The 18059-nt window shown below is 47.1% G+C and overlaps 2 protein-coding genes across 6 annotated transcripts in view; both read right to left on the reverse strand.

The window, feature by feature from the left end:
* The window catches only part of SLC4A8 (solute carrier family 4 member 8), a 79760-nt gene extending 78575 nt beyond the window's left edge, over positions 1 to 1185 (reverse strand). For 3 of the 5 annotated variants that reach the window (XM_081249679.1, XM_081249678.1, XM_081249677.1), the window contains exon 1: positions 1097 to 1185. In XM_081249679.1, coding sequence (XP_081105805.1) covers positions 1097 to 1141 — 45 coding nt within the window. In that variant the 5' untranslated portion in view covers positions 1142 to 1185. The remainder of the gene's footprint in view (positions 1 to 1096) is intronic. The other 2 variants (XM_081249676.1, XM_081249675.1) reach the window with 1 other exon arrangement.
* A 3418-nt stretch (positions 1186 to 4603) lies between these two features.
* LOC308625211 (small ribosomal subunit protein eS12-like) lies at positions 4604 to 5121 on the reverse strand. The gene has a single exon (XM_081249149.1). The coding sequence runs from the start codon at positions 5092 to 5094 to the stop codon at positions 4696 to 4698; it is 399 nt and encodes a 132-aa protein (XP_081105275.1). The 5' UTR covers positions 5095 to 5121; the 3' UTR covers positions 4604 to 4695.
* Positions 5122 to 18059: the final 12938 nt, after the last annotated feature.

Here is an 18059-nt window from a genome sequence, read left to right on the forward strand (position 1 = left end):
GTTCTCTCTGCCTCTTTACAGAAACCATCCTGACGTCAACATGGCCCTTGTTTCAAGACCTGTCATCCTTCTGAAAAGGTCCATCATTCTCTTCACAGCCCTCCACTTCAGACTTGACCTCCCTTCAACACCTCTTTCCAGAGCAGTAAGCACATCGTCACGTGATGGGCACAGGAAAGGGGAGAGTGAGAATCCAATGAGCTCCCACTCCTATACTGGTTGCCACACAATAAACATCATTTTACAGAGCTCTTTCACAAACAGCACCTCATTTCGTCCTCAAAATCACCCTGTGAGGTAAGCAAAGCCGATATTATCATTCCCATTTTGCTAGATGGGGAAACTGTGGTTCAAAGAGGCAAGTGACTTACTCAAGGTCACAAAGCCTGTGCGAGGCAGATGTAGGATTTGAACCTACAGTCTCTGACCCCTAGTCCAATGCTTTACCTTACATTAGCCACCCCAACAGTTGGGTTATCAGTTACTTAAACCTAGTTTCCTCATTCCTTTCAATAAACACCTGTTCCTGACCCCTTAACACTTCCCCAGCCCATTTCCACTTCCCTGTCTAGAACTTGACAGCTGGCTGTGCAACGGGATGGAGGGAGTCATAAAGCTGACCACACTGACAAGGTTTAGGGTTTGGTCTCAGCCTCAAGTCTTTTCCAGCTCTTCCTCTGAGCCAGTGAGGAACCAGAAACCCCCAGAAATAAAAACACAAAGAGGAGACATGCCTCACCAGAGCAAGGTCCCTGGCTACCCTTTCTCCCACGTTCCAGCAGGACACGGCAAGGCCAGAAGCCAGCTTCTTTCCCAGTAAGGAGGATCCGAGGAGAACAGAGGTCACCGGCCGCGGGCCGTCAGGGCTCCTCAGCCGGCCACGCAAAGGATGCGGCTCCCCTTTTTGGCCCAAGGTCATCCATTCGCAGCCCGGGCCCGATCCCCGACCTCCCGGAGCGCCCCCTGGTGTCCCGAGCTTGCCTCCCCTCGCTCTCAGGGAGTGGCCTGCGGAGCCCCGACTCGGGGGCAGAGAAAGGAGGGTGGGCAGAGGATGAGGAGGCTGAGCCCCGGGGAGGGGCGGGAGGCGGGGCCCTACCTGATAGCTCAGGACGCCGTCCGGCTCGTTACTCCCGGCCCGCATGGCGAAGCCCAACTAGGTCTCGCCCGCGGGCTCCAGGCCGAACGTCAGCAGTCCACGCACTCTGGTCGGGTTTGAGGAGATCGCCCGAGCGGCGACCCCTACCCTGGAGCCAGCAGTCAACCATCAGCCGCCGCCGTCTCCTCCATAGCCGCCGGCCCGTGAGGCCTCGCCGCAGCCAATCAACGCGCGGCCTTTGCGGCCAATCAGGGCGCGGAGCACCGGAGGACGCTGTCCGGCGGTACCCTGGACTACCAGGAGGAGGAGGAGGGAGCCGGGGGTGCCAGCCGCTCCGGGGCCCGGTTGCCATGGAAACCGCCTCCCTCCCTTCAGGGGCCTCTGGGTTTGAAGGTCCTTCCGACTGCTTGCTAGAGATTGAAAATTTCGTGGTTCTATTTGTGGATGCACCTGCCCCTTGAAAACTGAGAAAGTGTCGGTTTTGTCTATCGTGATTTTGTTCCTTGGGTGTTGATTTTTAAATTCTGGGGAACCACCCCTTGGGGTTGCAGAAGGAAGGAACTGAGGGTGAGGGGGAAGGGCCTTCTAAAATTACTTGTTAATCCTCGAGATAGTGGCCAGCTTAAAGAGTATTAACGAGAAGCAGGCAAGCAGTGATCCGATCCCCTCCAGGGACTCACTGCAGTTTAGGTCTTCTCCCTGGGTCTCAGGTTGGCAGTACAAGCACAGAGTTGAGCTAAGGATGATTGTTGAAATAATTCCACAGAAATGCTTCCAGCTTTTCCGAGAAATGATCTAAGGCAAATTATTTAACAACAGAAGAACTACTGATCTAAGGCAAGATTAGAAACCCATGAGTAACACATTCAGTTTGATTTGGGTTTAAAAGAAAAGAGAGGCTGGCCATAATCCATATATATAAAATATATATCTCCAAAGGGCTTACAGTCTAATCAGGGAAATAGTATATATGTTAATATGATGACAAGATAATAGAACGTAAAACAAGAGCCATATGAGTAATATAGACAACAAAGTTTAAAAATTCAGAAGAGAAAATGATCTTTATGACTTGGGACACTTTAGGAACATGACACAGAGGACATGGGTTTGGGCTAAATCTGAAAACAGTCGAGCCAAGGTAAGGAGAGCAAGCATCTCAATTCTTGGGCAAAGATTTAACAATAGGAATGCACATGACCCATTCAGGATAGCCACAACTTGGACCAAAGCAGAAAGTTATAGAGAAGAGCAGTAGGAAGTAAAAATTGTGGTAAAGAAAACTATGGCCAAATTATAGAGAGCCAGCTAATTAGTTCAGACTTTTTTTTCTCTCATGTGATAGAAAGTAGGACACTGCTGAAAATTTTAAAGAACACTTCCATGCACCAGGCCCAGGGTTTAAATGCACTGTGTCATTTAATATTCCTAACTCTCCATTAATTCTCCATTTCACTGGTAAGAAAACTGAGGCTGAGAAGTTTAGCAGCTTTCTCAGGTTTAAGCAGTCATTAAGCTGGGATTTGATCATTTATTAATTCAGAACATATTTACTGAGAATCTATGTATTCAGCATTGAGTGTTAGGGAAACAGCAATAAAACAAACAGGGTCTTGACCTCTTTTTTTTTTTTTTTTTTTTTGCGGTACGCGGGCCTCTCACTGCTGTGGCCTCTCCCGTTGTGGAGCACAGGCTCCGGATGCGCAGGCTCAGCAGCCATGGCTCACGGGCCCAGCCGCTCCACGGCATGTGGGATCTTCCCGGACCAGGGCACGAACCCGTATCCCCTGCATCGGCAGGCGGACTCTCAACCATGGTACCACCAGGAAAGCCCAGATCTTGACCTCTTGAACCTTACAGTCTAGTGGGGAGACAGAAAACAAGTAAAAAAAAAACAAGACAATTACAGGTTATAAGAGCTGCTGTGAAGTAAATTGCAAAGTTATGTGATAGAGTAATGGGCATGGGGGTGGGGAGAGCTACATTAGATGGGGTGGTCAGGGGGGCTTCTCTGAGGAGGTGAGGAGAGTCCCATCTGATGAGAGGAGTCAAGGATGAATCTGTCTGATTCTAGAGTTCTTGGCCACAATGCAACACTGTCCTATATAAATGGTACCACTGCTGAAATCTACCACTGGGGGCAAGATGGGTTAAAGGGGGAAACGTGAGGCAGGGGGTCATTTATACTGACTCTGGTAACGTGGTAATTCAGGAGGGGCCAAGGATGGCAACCAAAGGGAAGATGTGTCCTCCATTCCCCACTCCCTAGAAAGCCAGCTCCCATGGTGCTCTCATGAGAGTGGGCATGAGTGGTCAGGGCAGGGAGAATGAGGAGGTAGAGGATTCCTGGGAGCTCTAGTGGGTCTGACTTTCCTCCAGTTCAAATGTAGAAAAAGTCAGAGCCTCTGGCCCTTGACTCAGAGTCAAGAGCCCCATCTTCTGGTCTATTGTGCATATTACAAAAGGAACTAGGCTGCCCTGAGGCAGCTGCTCTCTGGAGCGCTGCAGATAGGCTCTCCCCTCCCAGGGCTGTTTTGGTCTCTCCTTCCCAAAGGAGGCTAGCTCACTTGGCTCCAGGCTCCAGGTTCTAGGTTCCCAGCCACTACTGCTCCCTACACTGCTTGGAAAAGTGCAGATACGCTGCTCTCAGCCTGGCCAGCAAAGAGGTGTGGGAGGAGCTAGAAGGAGGATTTTCAGCCAAGGACACCACCTCACACTGATTATTCTTCTAAAGAAAGCAGAAAAAACAGCAAAACAGAACTCAGAAACTTCTGAGGGCTGCACAGAATTCTTGGCCTAGAAGGAGTCATAAAATGGACAGGAAAATGCAAAATATGGGTAAAGACAGAGACCACACACACACACACACACACACACACACACACCCCACAGGGAAGCAAGGAGGCTTGCAGCAACTCTATGAGGTAGGTTCTATCATCCCATTTTACAGATGAGAACACTGAAGACTGAGGCTTAGAGATGTAAGTTGCCCCAGTTCATGCAGCAAGCACAGTTAATAAATGGAGACACTGAGCTCTCAGCTCAGATGTATCTGATTGCAAAGTGCACACGCTTAACCACCTACTGCCTCCCATGGAGCTGACTGGGCTTTTGTCCTTCCCTAACTTTTGTAGCTTCCCACCCTCTCTTCGTGGCTCCCAAATGTGGCTATCCTTCCAACTTTGTCTCTAGATCCTTCCTTCTCTAATACCAGTGTTCTTAGACTTTGGTGGGGAGAGGTTAGGGGACATGGTAAAATCTGTGGGACTCTCTTTTCAGTTAAGTAAAAAAAGCCCCAAATTTTCCACTAGGCACCTTACCTATATTATTATATTTTTTTAATTTATGGGGAACAAGAGCCCAGTTTTTGTTTTGTTTTGTTTTGCAGTACGCTGGCCTCTCACTATTGTGGCCTCTCCCGTTGCGGAGCACAGGCTCCGGACACGCAGGCTCAGCGGCCATGGCTAACGGGCCCAGCCGCTCCGCGGCGTGTGGGATCTTCCCGGACCGGGGCACGAACCCGCGTCCCCTGCATCGGCAGGCGGACTCTCAACCACTGCACCACCAGGGAAGCCCAAGAGCCCAGTTCGTTTATTTGATCATTTCTTGCATTTGAAGTACTCCTCGATGACATCCTTGGCCTGAGACTCTTTGCCGTAGTCCTTAACCACCATACAACCGCAACCGACCACTTTACAGGGTTTTCCCTCTCTGTCAGTTTTACAGAGGCCTACCCATTCCCCCAGTTTCTTGTTGTCATCAACCTTAATCAGGTTGATTTGGTGCTCAGCACAAAGGGCCTCCACGAACTTGACATACATAGGCTCATTACAGTTCGATGCAAGCACATAAAGATGGGCTTGGCCCTTGTCTAAGGCTTTAGCAGCCTCGTGAATTCCACGTGCTAGGCCATCGTGGATGAGGGTGGTCTTCAGCACCTCTTGCAAAGCAGTATTAACATCCATTACACCTCCAGCAGCAATGCCTTCTTCGGCCATGGCGGTGGGTTACAGGTGGAGCCAAAGAATCTTGAATGCACCCGAGCTTCCCCCTCCGCGCGAAGCAGGGAAAGAGCGCCTATATTATTTTTAAATATTGGCTGGACAACACTGAAATTCTCTTAGTCAGAGACAAAAAAGGCGAAAACACAAGAAACTCAGAAGGTCTGAGAAGAGTGTTCTCACATCATTGCAACCAACTTTTCCATCTAAAGCATCTTAATTTCTCCATCAACTTACCATATTTCTTGCCCTGTTTAAACTGTCAAAAGAGCCACCAGGGCAGAGGTTCTAGTCTTTACTTACCGTTAGGTAGCTCCCAATTCCCAGCTGCATCTTGCACCTGATTTGGTTTCTCCTGCTTCCTCTTACTTATACATCTACACCCAAGGAAATGCTGGAGGAAAAGACGTCAGGATCCGAGGAAAGACTTAATTAGGGCTTGCTGTGCGGTTGTCTGGGAGCATTTCCTGTGAAGGGAGTGGGGAGCGGGAGAGAGACACTATTCTTTGTCAAGCTGAAAAGGTATGCAGGTGCATGATATGCCTTCAGCTCTTACCAAGTCACAGCATATCTAAAGAGACTACGGAATACGATTTTCTTTGTTCACAGCACGCTGCCATCCTGGGACACCACACATCATAGGGAAGAACAATGAAGCGCCACAAAAACTGACTCTTGACTGGGAAAATCACTCTCCCTCCATTTGTCATCATCATCCTAGAAACTGCCTATACTGGGGACTTCCCTGGCAGTCCAGTGGAGGGTGCTTTCATAGCCATGGGCCCAGGTTCAATCCCTGGTCAGGTAACTAAGATCCTGAAAGTTGCACAGCCAAAAAAAAAAGAAGAAAGAATAAAAGAAATTTCCTATACTGTACTCATTTACACCTTGCTCCAGACTAAAGTAAGGTTCTGGTAGACGGAACCCACATAAACTGGCAGAAACCTACGTTCTGCTTTCTCTGGAATCACAACTGAGATATTTGGACAGAGGCAGAAGGAAAGGACTTATAGAGGGATCCAAACAAAACAGAAAAGCAGGCCCTGAAGAAAAAAACTTCGGGATTTCCAGATCCACATAGGAAGGACGTCATTCAGGAATTTAGGAGAAACAGGTGTTAACCAAGGACCACTTGCCAAGTCCCTGATATCAGATTTGAACACATTTGTATTCATTAAATACATTTATCTTATCTGTTTCTAACCAAACCTAGCCTTGCTTAGAAATCAAGCCTGTTTACAGTGGTTTCACTCCATATCTTATCTTCTTGGGGATAAGACCTCTTGAGCTTGTTATGCTAAGTAGGGAAGTTCTTATTTCACTTGTAGCCAGTAGGCCTAGTATATCCTTAAGGTGGTTGCAAATTCAATACCCCACATCTGTATAATTCTGTATGTTCAGTGTTTTTATCACCTTATCTCATTTCTCTCCAACGGGTCTGTAAATGTACACAGAACACTTCACAGACTAGAAAGCTGAAATGTGCCTAAAATAGGGACTTGCCCAAGCCAGTTAGTAGCAGAGTTGGGTCAAGAACTACTCAGGCTTTCCACTTCATTGTGTGGATTCCTAGAAATATAATTCCATTCAGCCGTTTCCTGCATAAAGTTGATTTGCCTTCAATTGAACAGTGAATTGTGAATCTCCTTTAGAATTGACATGAACTCCCCATAGCAGAAACCAAGGGCTTCCCCTCTGTTACCCTTTCCCATCAGATTACAGTTTCATATAATTTCCACTTTGGAAAGCTTGTCAGTGATACCCATTCATTAGTTTACTGAACAAACTCTCAGGAAGTTCTGAAAATAACTATTACTGCCTCTTATCTCTAGAAACATATTATCTGACATAGATATAAATTCAACCTGAGCTACTTCTACTCGCATTGAAACACCCCTTGAGGCCTTTTATTTTGCAGTTAATAAAAAAGAAAAGAGACCTATTCAGCATTTGGGCTGGGGCAAAAGGGACTAGACATAGAATTTGAATGTATCTCATGGTTTTAACTTTTTCTACCTCTAATCTTTTGCCAAATTGAAAAGGCCAGCCTCCTTTTTAAAGAAGGTAGAGTTTCTCTGGCCCTTTCTTATACAATATAAGAAAGAAAGAGTATTTGCTAGATTTACCACAAACAACGAGGACTATGAGATGGTCAGTCAATGAATAGCAGAGAAAAAAAATCCAGCCTTGAAGCAGATATAGAAACACTCAGCTTTGTTGGGGGTAGGCAAAATGAACAAGGGCCATTACAATTTGGTTTTTGTTTTGTTTTGTTTTTAATATTTGTTTATTTATTTTATTTTTGGCTGCATCAGGTCTTAGTTGCAGCATGTGGAATCTTTGTTGCGGCATGCAGGATCTTTTTGTTGCGGCATGCGGGCTTTTCTTTGCAGCATGCAGGCTTCTCTCTAGTTGTGGCAAGCAGGCTCAGTAGTTGCGGTGCTCAGGCTCCAGAGCACATGGGTTCTGTAGTTGTGGCACATGGGCTCTGTAGTTGCAGCACACGGGCTCTGTAGTTGTGGCTCGAGTGCTCAGAAGTTGTGTTGCACGGGCTTAGTCGCCCCGCAGCATGTGGGATCTTAGTGCTCTGACCAGGGATCAAACCTGCGTCCCCTGCATTGGAAGGTGGATTCTTCACCACTGGACTGCCAGGAAAGTCCCAAAAATTTGATTACAATCTAGATATCTGTTGGCATCTCTCCAGAACTTCTTGTCCCTGTTCTCTGAGAATTGTTGGAAGGGACATAAAAGTCCTATATTCCAACACCATATACAAAAATAAACTCAAAATGGATGAAAGACCTAAATGTAAGACCAGATACTATAAAACTCCTAGAGGAAAACATAGGCAGAACACTCTTTGACATAAACCGCAGCTATATTTTTTTGATCCACCTCCTAGAGCAATGGAAATAAAAGCAAAAATAAACAAATGGTACCTAATTAAACTTAAAAGCTTTTGCACAACAATGGAAACCATAAACAAAACAAAAAGACAACCTATGGAATGGGAGAAAATACTTGCAAAAAACGCGACCAACAAGGGATTAATTTCCAAAATATACAAACAGCTCATATATCTCAATATCAAAAAAAAACAAACAACCCAATCAAAAATTGGGCAGACGACTTAAATAGACATTTCTCCAAAGGAGACAGGCCAACAGGCATGTGAAAAATGCTCAGTATCGCTAATTATTGGAGAAATGCAAATCAAAATTACAATAAGGTATCACCTCACAGGGGTCAGAATGGCCATCATCTAAAAGTCTACAAATAATAAATGCTGGCAAAGGTGTAGAGAAAAGGGAAACTTCCTACACTGTTGGTGGGAATGTACAAAAAATTGGTGCAGCCACTATGGAAAACAGTGTGGAGTTTCCTTAAAATAAAAATAAAGTTACCATATGATCCAGCAATCCCACTCCTAGACATATATCCAGAAAAGATGAAAACTCTAATTCGAAAAGATACATGCACCCAGTGTTCATAGCAGCACTATTTACAACAGCCAAGACATGGAAGCAACCTAAATGTCCATCAACAGATGAATGCATAAAGAAAATGTGGTATATAAATACAGTGGAATATTACTCAGCTATAAAAAAGAATGAAATAATGCCATTTGCAGCAACACGGATGGACCTAGAGATTATCACACTAAGTGAAGTAAGTCAGACAGAGAAAAATAAATATCATATATCACTTATATGTGAAATCTAAAAAATGATACAAGTGAACTTATTTACAAAACAGAAATAGACTCACAGACATAGAAAACAAATTTATGGTTACCAAAGGGGAAAAAGGGGGAAGGGATAAACTGTGAGTTTGGGATTGACAGATATACACTACTGTATATAAAAAAATAAACAACAAGGACCTACTGCATAGCACAAGGAACTGTATTCAATATCATATAATAACCTATCATGGAAAAGAATCTGAAATATATATATATATACATATATATTAAAATGTACATATATAGTACTGAATCACTTTGCTGTACCGCTGAAACATTATAAATCAACTATACTTCAGTTAAAAAAAAAGTGATGTGTACACACACAGAAGAATATTACGCAGTCATAAAAAAGAAGGAAACTTCCAGTCAAGATGAATAAGTTCTGGGGATCTAATGTACAGTTGGTGACTATAGTTAAAAATATTGCACTATATACTTGAAAGTTATGTGATGTAATGGATTACCTTACTGTGGTAATCATTTCACAATATACATATGTATCAAATCATCATGTCGTATACCTTAAACTTACACAATGTTATATGTCAATATAATAATATATCTCAATAAATCTGGGAAAATGTATATTCAAAACTAATTCTTTAGAGAAAAAAAAAAGATAAACCATCAGCTAACCAAATCATAGTGTGGGGAGGGGCAGGTAAGTGAAAAAAGCATAAGTGTGAAAAATAAGAGATGATATAAATAACCTCACTGATGCAAAGAAAATGTACTCAATTCTGTGTAAGTAACTGAAAAACTCAATTAAATGGCAAATGCTCTATAAAAAGAAAGATTGTTAGAAAAGATAGAAAATCCAAACCATGGATGGGGGAAGGAAAGACAAGAAAGTTTCAAAGAAATACCCTCCATTAAAAAAGATGAATAGGACTTCCCTGGTGGCGCAGTGGTTAAGAATCCGCCTGCCAATGCAGGGGACATGGGTTCAGGCCCTGGTCCGAGAAGATCCCACATGCTGTGGAGCAACTAAGCCCGTGTGCCACAACTACCGAGCCTGCGCTCTAGAGCCCACAAGCCACAACTACTGAAGCCCGCGCACCTAGAGCCCATGCTCCGCAACAAAGAGAAGCCACCGTAATGAGAAGCCTGCACACCGCACGAAGAGTAGCCCCCGCTCACCACAGCTAGAGAAAGCCTGCGCAGCAACAAAGACCCAACTCAGCCAAAATTAAATAAATAAATAAATTTATTTTTAAAAAGATAAAAAGATGAATAAATTCAAGCGCAGATGCATTTGTGGGTGACTCTGACTGGAACAATCAAAGCCAGCACCATTCTTAACAGGGAAACAATAGAAGTATTCCCAGTAAAGTCAGAAACTATTTAAAGATGACCACAGTCACCAGTATTAATGGATAGGGCAGGAATTAGCCAACAGAACTTGATGACAGAAAAAAATAAAATAGATAAATGATCAGAGAGGAATAGACTAAATTATATCATTGTAAACCTGGAAAACCTAAGGGAGTCAACTGAAAACTATTGCAGGGCTTCCCTGGTGGCGCAGTGGTTGAGAGTCCGCCTGCTGATGCAGGGGACGCAGGTTCGTGCCCCGGTCCAGGAAGATCCCACATGCCGCGGAGCGTCTGGGGCCCGTGAGCCATGGCCACTGAACCTGTGCATCCGGAGCCTGTGCTCCGCAGCGGGAGAGGCCACAACAGTGAGAGGCCCGTGTACCGCAAAAAAAAAAAAAAAAAAAAAAAAACTATTGCAAACAAGAGGCATCAGAAAAGTGGCTGGGTGCAAGATTATTATGCAAAAATCAATAGCTTCCCTATAACACAGAGCACAACTGATTAGGTAATGAATGAAAGAAAAGATTCCCATTACAGCCATAGCGAAGAGATGAAGAGATCAAGCAGAAAAGTAACATGCAAGAATATGAAAACTATTACTGAGTGGCACAAACGAAGTCTTGAGTAAATTGAAAGGCACACGCTGCATCTGGTAGGAAAAACTCAATTTCATTAAAGCTGTTAATCCTCTTCTTATTCATCTATAAATTACAGGACATCACAGTAAAATTACCAACAGGGTTTAGTTTTTTAATGGGCAAACAAAAATATCTAGGAAAACTCTGGGAAAAAACAAACAAACCTGGGTCTCTAGTTAGATCCCTTTTCACTCCTTACCTGTTCTGGAAGGAAAACGCTCTGGAGTGAGTATTACACTGGGGGCCTCTTTCCCTGAAGAATGGCTGTGAAAGAGCCCCCAAACGGCTCCCTTGACAGGGACTCAACTCTACAACCTCCTCCAGACCCAGCATCATTGCGGTGTGGCAGAGCCCCAGCTCCCTGGAGCCCACACGTTCCTGTAGCCACAACTGCAGGCAGCCTTGGGTCTGCAAGCAAAAAAATGTAAACACTGTGTTCCCGGGCTGTCACCCCCGAGCTGCACTTCAGAGCCCTGAGAGCGGCCAGACTTTCCTTACCATCTGCAAGCTCTGCCGTGTGTCTGCGAGATGCTGTTATGGATTAAATTATGCCTCCACCCAACCAACAGCAACAAAAAGATATGTTGAAGTCCTAACCCCCGGGACCTCAGAATGTGACTTTATTTGGAAATAGGTGATCACTGCAGGTTGAATTGATTAAGATGAGGTTACACTGGAGTAGAGGAGGTCCCTAATCCAATATGACGGATGTCCTTATAAAGTGGCAGCCACGTGAAGACACAGAGAGACACAAGGGAGAACACCACGTGAAGACGGAGGATTGGAGCGACGTGTCTCCAGTCCAGGGAATGACAAAGATGGACGGCAAACCACCAGAAGCTAGGAAGAGTCAAGGAAGGGTTCCCCTACAGGTTTTAGAGGGAGCATGACCCTGCAGATTTCTCCAGAATTGTAGGACGATAAATTTCTGTTTTAAGCCACCCAGTTTGTGGTACTTTGTCATAGCAGTCATAAGAAACAAATACAGACGTCTACAATTAGAATCTGTGCACTCCACACCACTAGGGCAGGAGGCTGCTTACCCGCTGGAAGTGGCCTAGTGGAAAAACCAAAAGAGTTTTGTTTTGTTTGCGGTACGCGGGCCTCTCACTGCCTTGGCCTCTCCCGTTGAGGAGCACAGGCTCCAGACGCACAGGCTCAGCCGCCATGGTTCACAGGTCTAGCTGCTCCGCGGCATGTGGGATTTTCCCGGACCGGGGTACGAACCTGTGTCCCCAGCATGGGCAGGTGGACTCTCAACCACTGCGCCACCAGGGAAGCCCCAAAAGAGTTTTAAACAGGGAATTCTGACCAGTCCAGCCAGGAGTGCAAGAATGACACACTCTCAGGGCAAGACATCGCTGCAGCACCCTCGTCCTTTCACATGCCTCCAACTTTGCCCTGAGGACCAGGTGGCTGGGGCTGGTTCCTCCTCATTAACTTTGGCCCCCTTCTGCAACAAGCCTGCCTACCCCGCACCCCTCTAGCTCTGCTGCTACTCAACACTAGTGAGAGAGAATGGAGCCTCAGAGGGCCCCAGGCTAAGCTTCTGGATCTGCTCTGGCAGGCCAAGGGACCTAGAGCACTAAATCCTGGGGACAAGCTGGGGCATGTTATTTGCACTCCAAATTCTGGGGGCCACCCAGGTCACACGTATGCTCCTCCCTCTATTTGTGTCTCCCCCACTTGCCCACCTGGCAAACTTCTACTCATTCTTCGCAAACCAGGTCACCTCGCCTCTTCCTCCAGCAGGGAAGTTAATCATTCCCTCCTTTGTGCCATCCTGGACCTCCTGCATATGTCCCTGTATTACAGTATGGCTCTTATCTCATTCTAGAAGGTTTATGCAGGAGACTGCTATCTCCTCACAGATAGGGACTGAGTTTTCATCTCTGATCGCCTAGTGCCTACCACTGCACCCCACGACAGCGATGCTTTACGGCTTCCACGGAGCTTCCACGTGCATTAACCATTCCAACTGTGGATAGAACGTTAGGACGTTCTTGCTTACGCCAGGACAGACTTGCCCTCCTGGGATAATTTGATTTGTAGCTGGTGATCTCTCTCATTCAACAAAGAGCTCCCTGAGAGAGAAATGCTAGTTCTTTGCCCTCCTCCGGTCCTAACCCCATTTACACAAAAGTCGCCTTCAGTAAATGCAACTTCAGCTGTTGCTGTCCCTACACTTCCTACATTCAAGGAAGCACCCTGATAACCCCATTAGGTCTTTCTGGTGCTTTCTGACCCATGTATCTTCAGGGAAACAGGCAGTCCAATTTGTTTAATGCTATATGATCTGCTGCACCCACACCACATTTTATGGTCTTAATTCCATTTATTATAGACATTGTGATATGGCTCTGTCTTTCTGAAAAACAGGTCACCTCTTACTCTAGTTATTTAGCCATCAGCCCTCTCCTAGCTGACAAGGGTGGGGACGTTTTACATCTCTATTCTCGTAATGGATAATAGTGCCTCCTGGAATAAGAATAAAAAGCTTAATAATGTTCATAGCCTTTGACCCAGCAAGTTCCACTTCTAGCAGGTAACCCTAGGAAAATGGCCAAAGATTTGCACAAAGGAAGGTTACAGAGCCACTCTTTATATGCAACAGGGAAGACCTCACTAGGGAACTCGGTACAATCTCTCCAAAGCAAACATGGGGGACATGGTTGGCCACAGAACATCAACAGGCCTGAACCTAATGTAGTAGTGGAGTGGAGAAATGGTGAACTCTCTGCTCACCCAGCACTAACAGGGTCTGAGGCACACCATGTCCTGAGGGGCTTAGGGATAGGCCAGACCCTGCAACAGCCTCTTGCCTCTCTAGACTTGGGGACGTCTCCCAAGCAGAAGCCCTCCAGTTCCCTGGTCTCCCAGCTATCTTCAAGTCCTACCTGGGAAATTGTCTGGTTCAAGCATATCTCACAGGTTAAAGCCTAAAAGGATGGGTGGTCCATCCCTCTCAATCTGTAAGTGCCCCCCATACCCTGCCACACTATGAGTTACCACTCAACTCTCTCTGCTCCTTGGGGAGTCAGAAGTGTCCTTTCCTAAGTTTTTCTTAGGAGTTTCTCTCTGCTTTCTCTCTGCCAGGCCTGGTTTTAAATTAACATAGATAGCCCTTTTACCTCTCTCCTATAGCAGTAGTTAATTCACTGCATCATATTGTTTATTGGTCAGATTCTTTGGGTTGCAAGTAACAAAAACACACTCAAACAAATTTCAACCAAAAAAAGAAAGGAAGGAAGAGAGGGGGAAAAGGAACAGAGGGAGGGAGGGAGAGACAGTAAAGGAAAGGAAAAAATGGAAAAGAAAAGGAGAAAAAGAGAAAGTGGAAGAAGGGAGAAATCTAGAATAAACGACTTCAGGTAGAGCAGGATGCAGGAGTACAAAATATAACATTAGGGTCCTCTCGTGCTTTACCTTTATTCTTTGCTTTCTCAGTGTTGTCTTCATGCTCAGGCTGACTCTCCTTCCTCATGTAATAGCAAAGATGGCCATTAGCTGCTCTGAACTTACATCACCTTCCCAGCTAATGATTCCATCAGTGGTCGTGGGGAAGGGGATCAGAGGTGTGGGGCTGGGGGGAGAGGGTCATCTTTTTTGCTAGTTGCAGGAAATATCTCAGGAAAGGCTCTGAGTAGCCTGGCTTGGGTAATGTGTTGAACCCTAAACTAATCACGGTGGCCAGAGGATCTTTGCACATACGTATGATATACATATACATAAATATACATATTTATATTAATTTCTGAGCCTGCTTGGAATGCAAGGTGCAAAGGGGTCAACTGGGAAGCATCCTGGACTCTGGAATTCACGTTAGCCTGGACACTGATCAGGAACAGCACACTTTCGATATCAGAGTTTGGAACTGCCACGTGAAGAAAATTCCAGCCCTTGCTATCCACCCGCTCAGCAGCCCTGGACTCTCGTTTCAGGATGGCCTCGGCCGCCTTGTTGTTCTTGTAGGTCATGGCACAGGCAAAGGGGGTCAGGCCCTGCCTGTCTCGGACATGCAGGTGGATGTCAGGGTGGGAAATCAGCAGCTGAATGATGATGCCATGTTGGCTGCTGATGGCCACATGGACAGGCGCTCTTCCTTCTGCAGCCTGTGCATTTACAGTGGCACCAAACTCCAGAAGACACTGTATCGTCTCTTCCAGCCCCCAGGAGGCTGCCAAATGCAAGGGGGTCTGCCCATCTCTGGCCTCTTCCTCTCCTTCTCCATTAGCACCACATTGTCTGGGACTATTCACATCGCAGCCACTGCGAATAAGAAAGCAGGCGATGGACTCGTTGTTTTCATCAATGGCTCTGTGCAGCAGTGTCTGAAGGCACCCACTAGGTCCTGGGCCCCAGCACGTGGCATCACAACCACGTCTGACCAGAGTGGATGCGATGTCCTCCAGATTATTTGCCAGCGCGAGCCCCAGTGGTGGGTTCCCCTTCTCATCTGGCACAGACGTGTCAGCTCCTCGGGTGCATACGGCATCCACAACAAGGGGAAGCTGATTTCTGATGGCCAGCTGAAGAGCCGTCTCCCCATCCTGAGTCCTGATGTTTATGTCCGCCTGGTGCTCCAGGAGAAAGAGCACGCTCTTGCTGTCCTGCTGCTGCATGGCCACGCACAGCAAGGTCTGCCCGTCTGACATGGTGTCGTTGATGCAAGCCCCGGAGCCCAGCAGCTGGGCTGTGGTTGTGTGCATGCCAGTCCATAATGCCAGGCCCAGCACAGTTTGGTCTCGGGAATCCTTGAGGCTGAAGTCTGGAATAATTTGCAGGTTGTTGGTGGCATGAAGAGCATTAGCTTTTTGCTCTAGGATGACAGACACCACATCTGGATGATTGTAGGCAATCGTCATGTGCAGTGTTGTCTGCAGGTAGACGCTGCTGTCCACTGAGCTGGGCAAGGATGCAGGCTCCTTTGGTGAAGGCAGGGCCTCCTCTGTCTGTAGGTCCACCCTTGGTACTGGGGAGTGAGGTGCGCCTCATCTGAACTCCATGGACTAAGAATCAAAGGTGGTTCCCTGAAGACATGCTAGACAAAGAAGAAAGAAGGTCCTTTACACTTGACTGGTCCTGTCCCAGTCTCCGTCTGTCCCCGTACATAGTCAAGCTCCCCAGTCTCTCCTGCATTTGGTCAGGAGTCAGCCTCACAGACTGACAAGTTCATGCTCAGTAGGCAGTCCAGGTCTTAAGCAGTCATCAGTCTCCTCCATGCCGCTCCTGACATCAGATCTGGGTCTACTCTTACAGCAAACAGCAACAGTGGCTAAGCAGGCAGATTCCTAGAGTTTGCCCCTGAGTCTGGTTTCACCCTGAATGAAGCCGCTTCCCTTGCCTCTGAGGCAGAGATCACTGAGGCAGGCTCTGGACAGAGATGGGAACTCCAAAGACCGCTCTGGGCGGCTGTGCAGCTTGCACCCGGCTCATGCTTCGCTTGCCAAGCCATGCTCTGACACAGGTCTGCACCTGCCCAGAGGAAGGGGGGCCTGCTCACAACTCATAAGGCTCTTTACGGACTAACAGCTGCCTGCCTGCAGCACAGGGACAGATAAGGGGAGACAGACTGCCCCAAGGCTGATCCAGGAAGAATTTCAAGGCTTGGAGTTTAGACCTGGGTCACCTGGCTTGAGTAACAGAATGATTGCCTTATGAGGTATTTTTGTTGTTTCTGGGTGTGCTGTGCCTGGGGTACAAAGGCAGCCAACCTGCAGTTCTGCACTCCTCCATTTTGGCAGACGTCTTCCTGCCCGCTGGCTGCCAACGTCACCAAACTCTGAGGGATGCTTCTCTGGGAACTGACACAAGAGGCCGTGGGGAGCAGCAACCAGCCACCTGGATGTGCCCTGGTCTCATTTCTAGCTTTCAGCTCCTTGGGGAATAAACCAAAACAAAAGAACTGTGAGCAGGATCCAAGCGGTCATGCTTGCCCAGCCTCAAACCCAGACCAAACTCCACAGTCAGCCAAGCTCATCAACAAGCTGTGTGGCTCCTGCCCAAACGCTGAAAACAAGCAAGTGAGGCTTTCTGGAGGAGTTATGGGCACATACCAGGAAAGCCATTTATAATATTCTGAGCACATTACAAGTGATTTACATACATTATCTCATCGAATTCCACAACAGACCCACCTCAATATCTTCTTTTTAACAAGAGAAAACTGAAGTTGAACAATTTGCCCACGATTACAGAACTGCCAGCTAACTGAGGGACTCCATGCTGTCACTCTCCAAGTCTTTCCTTTGCTTGGGGGGAGTTCTATCAGGGCTTCCCACCCCATATACTGAGATGTGCCTCCCCCATAGCACCTGACTGTGGGGTAACCCTGTGAAGAATGGGCGAAGTGTGCTTCCCTGGTGGCGCAGTGGTTGAGAGTCCGCCTGCTGATGCAGGGGACAAGGGTTCGTGCCCCGGTCCGGGAGGATCCCACATGCTGCAGAGCGGCTGGGCCCGTGAGCCATGGCCGCTGGACCGGCGCGTCCAGAGCCTGTGTTCCGCAACGGGAGAGGTCACAAGAGTGAGAGGCCCGCGTACAGCAAAAAAAAAAAAAAAAGAATGGGCGAGGTGACCTGGCACCTCCAGAACGTTCCCTGGGCTCCTACTCTCTGGTCCCAAAGGCAAGAAGGGCATGAGTCCCAGCTCCAGTGTTTCCCTCCTCTGAGAGGTCTCAGAGGAGCTGCTCACGTGGGCAGCAGGCTAAGGCTCCCATTCAGACGTGGCTTCCTTGCGATGGGAGATAAAAGATGAGGGTCATATCAGCTCTGAGGTTCTATGACTCCCCAGGTAGGATTGTTTCCACTGTTGTGCTCCAGGTTCTGTAGAAAATTCTAGTTTTTGTACACTCAAAGCAAAATCTGAATGTCCTTAGAGGAGGTCTGGGTCCCTTTGGACTGGTGCCCCCTATCCTTCCCTTGGCTCCAGAACAGCCCACTGAGTTATCTCACATAACAGATACCAGGATAGGATGGACCCCATGAGCAGCATAAGCTCCAGCTCAGTGGTGTCAGTGGTGGGGACTTCTCTGGTGGTCCAGTGGCTAAGACTGCGCTCCAATGCAGAGGGCCCAGGTTCGATCCCTAGTCAGGGAACTAGATCCCACATGCCACAACTAAGAGTTCGCATGCCAAAACTAAAGATCCGCATGTCGCAACTAAAGATCCTACATGTAGCAATGAAGATCCTGCACGTGGCAATGAAGATCTCACACGTGGCAACAAACATCCCACGTGCCGCAACTAAGACCCAGCGCAGCCA

This window comes from Mesoplodon bidens (assembly GCF_964165515.1).
Source record: "Mesoplodon bidens genome assembly, chromosome: 11".
Lineage (NCBI taxonomy): Eukaryota > Metazoa > Chordata > Mammalia > Artiodactyla > Ziphiidae > Mesoplodon > Mesoplodon bidens.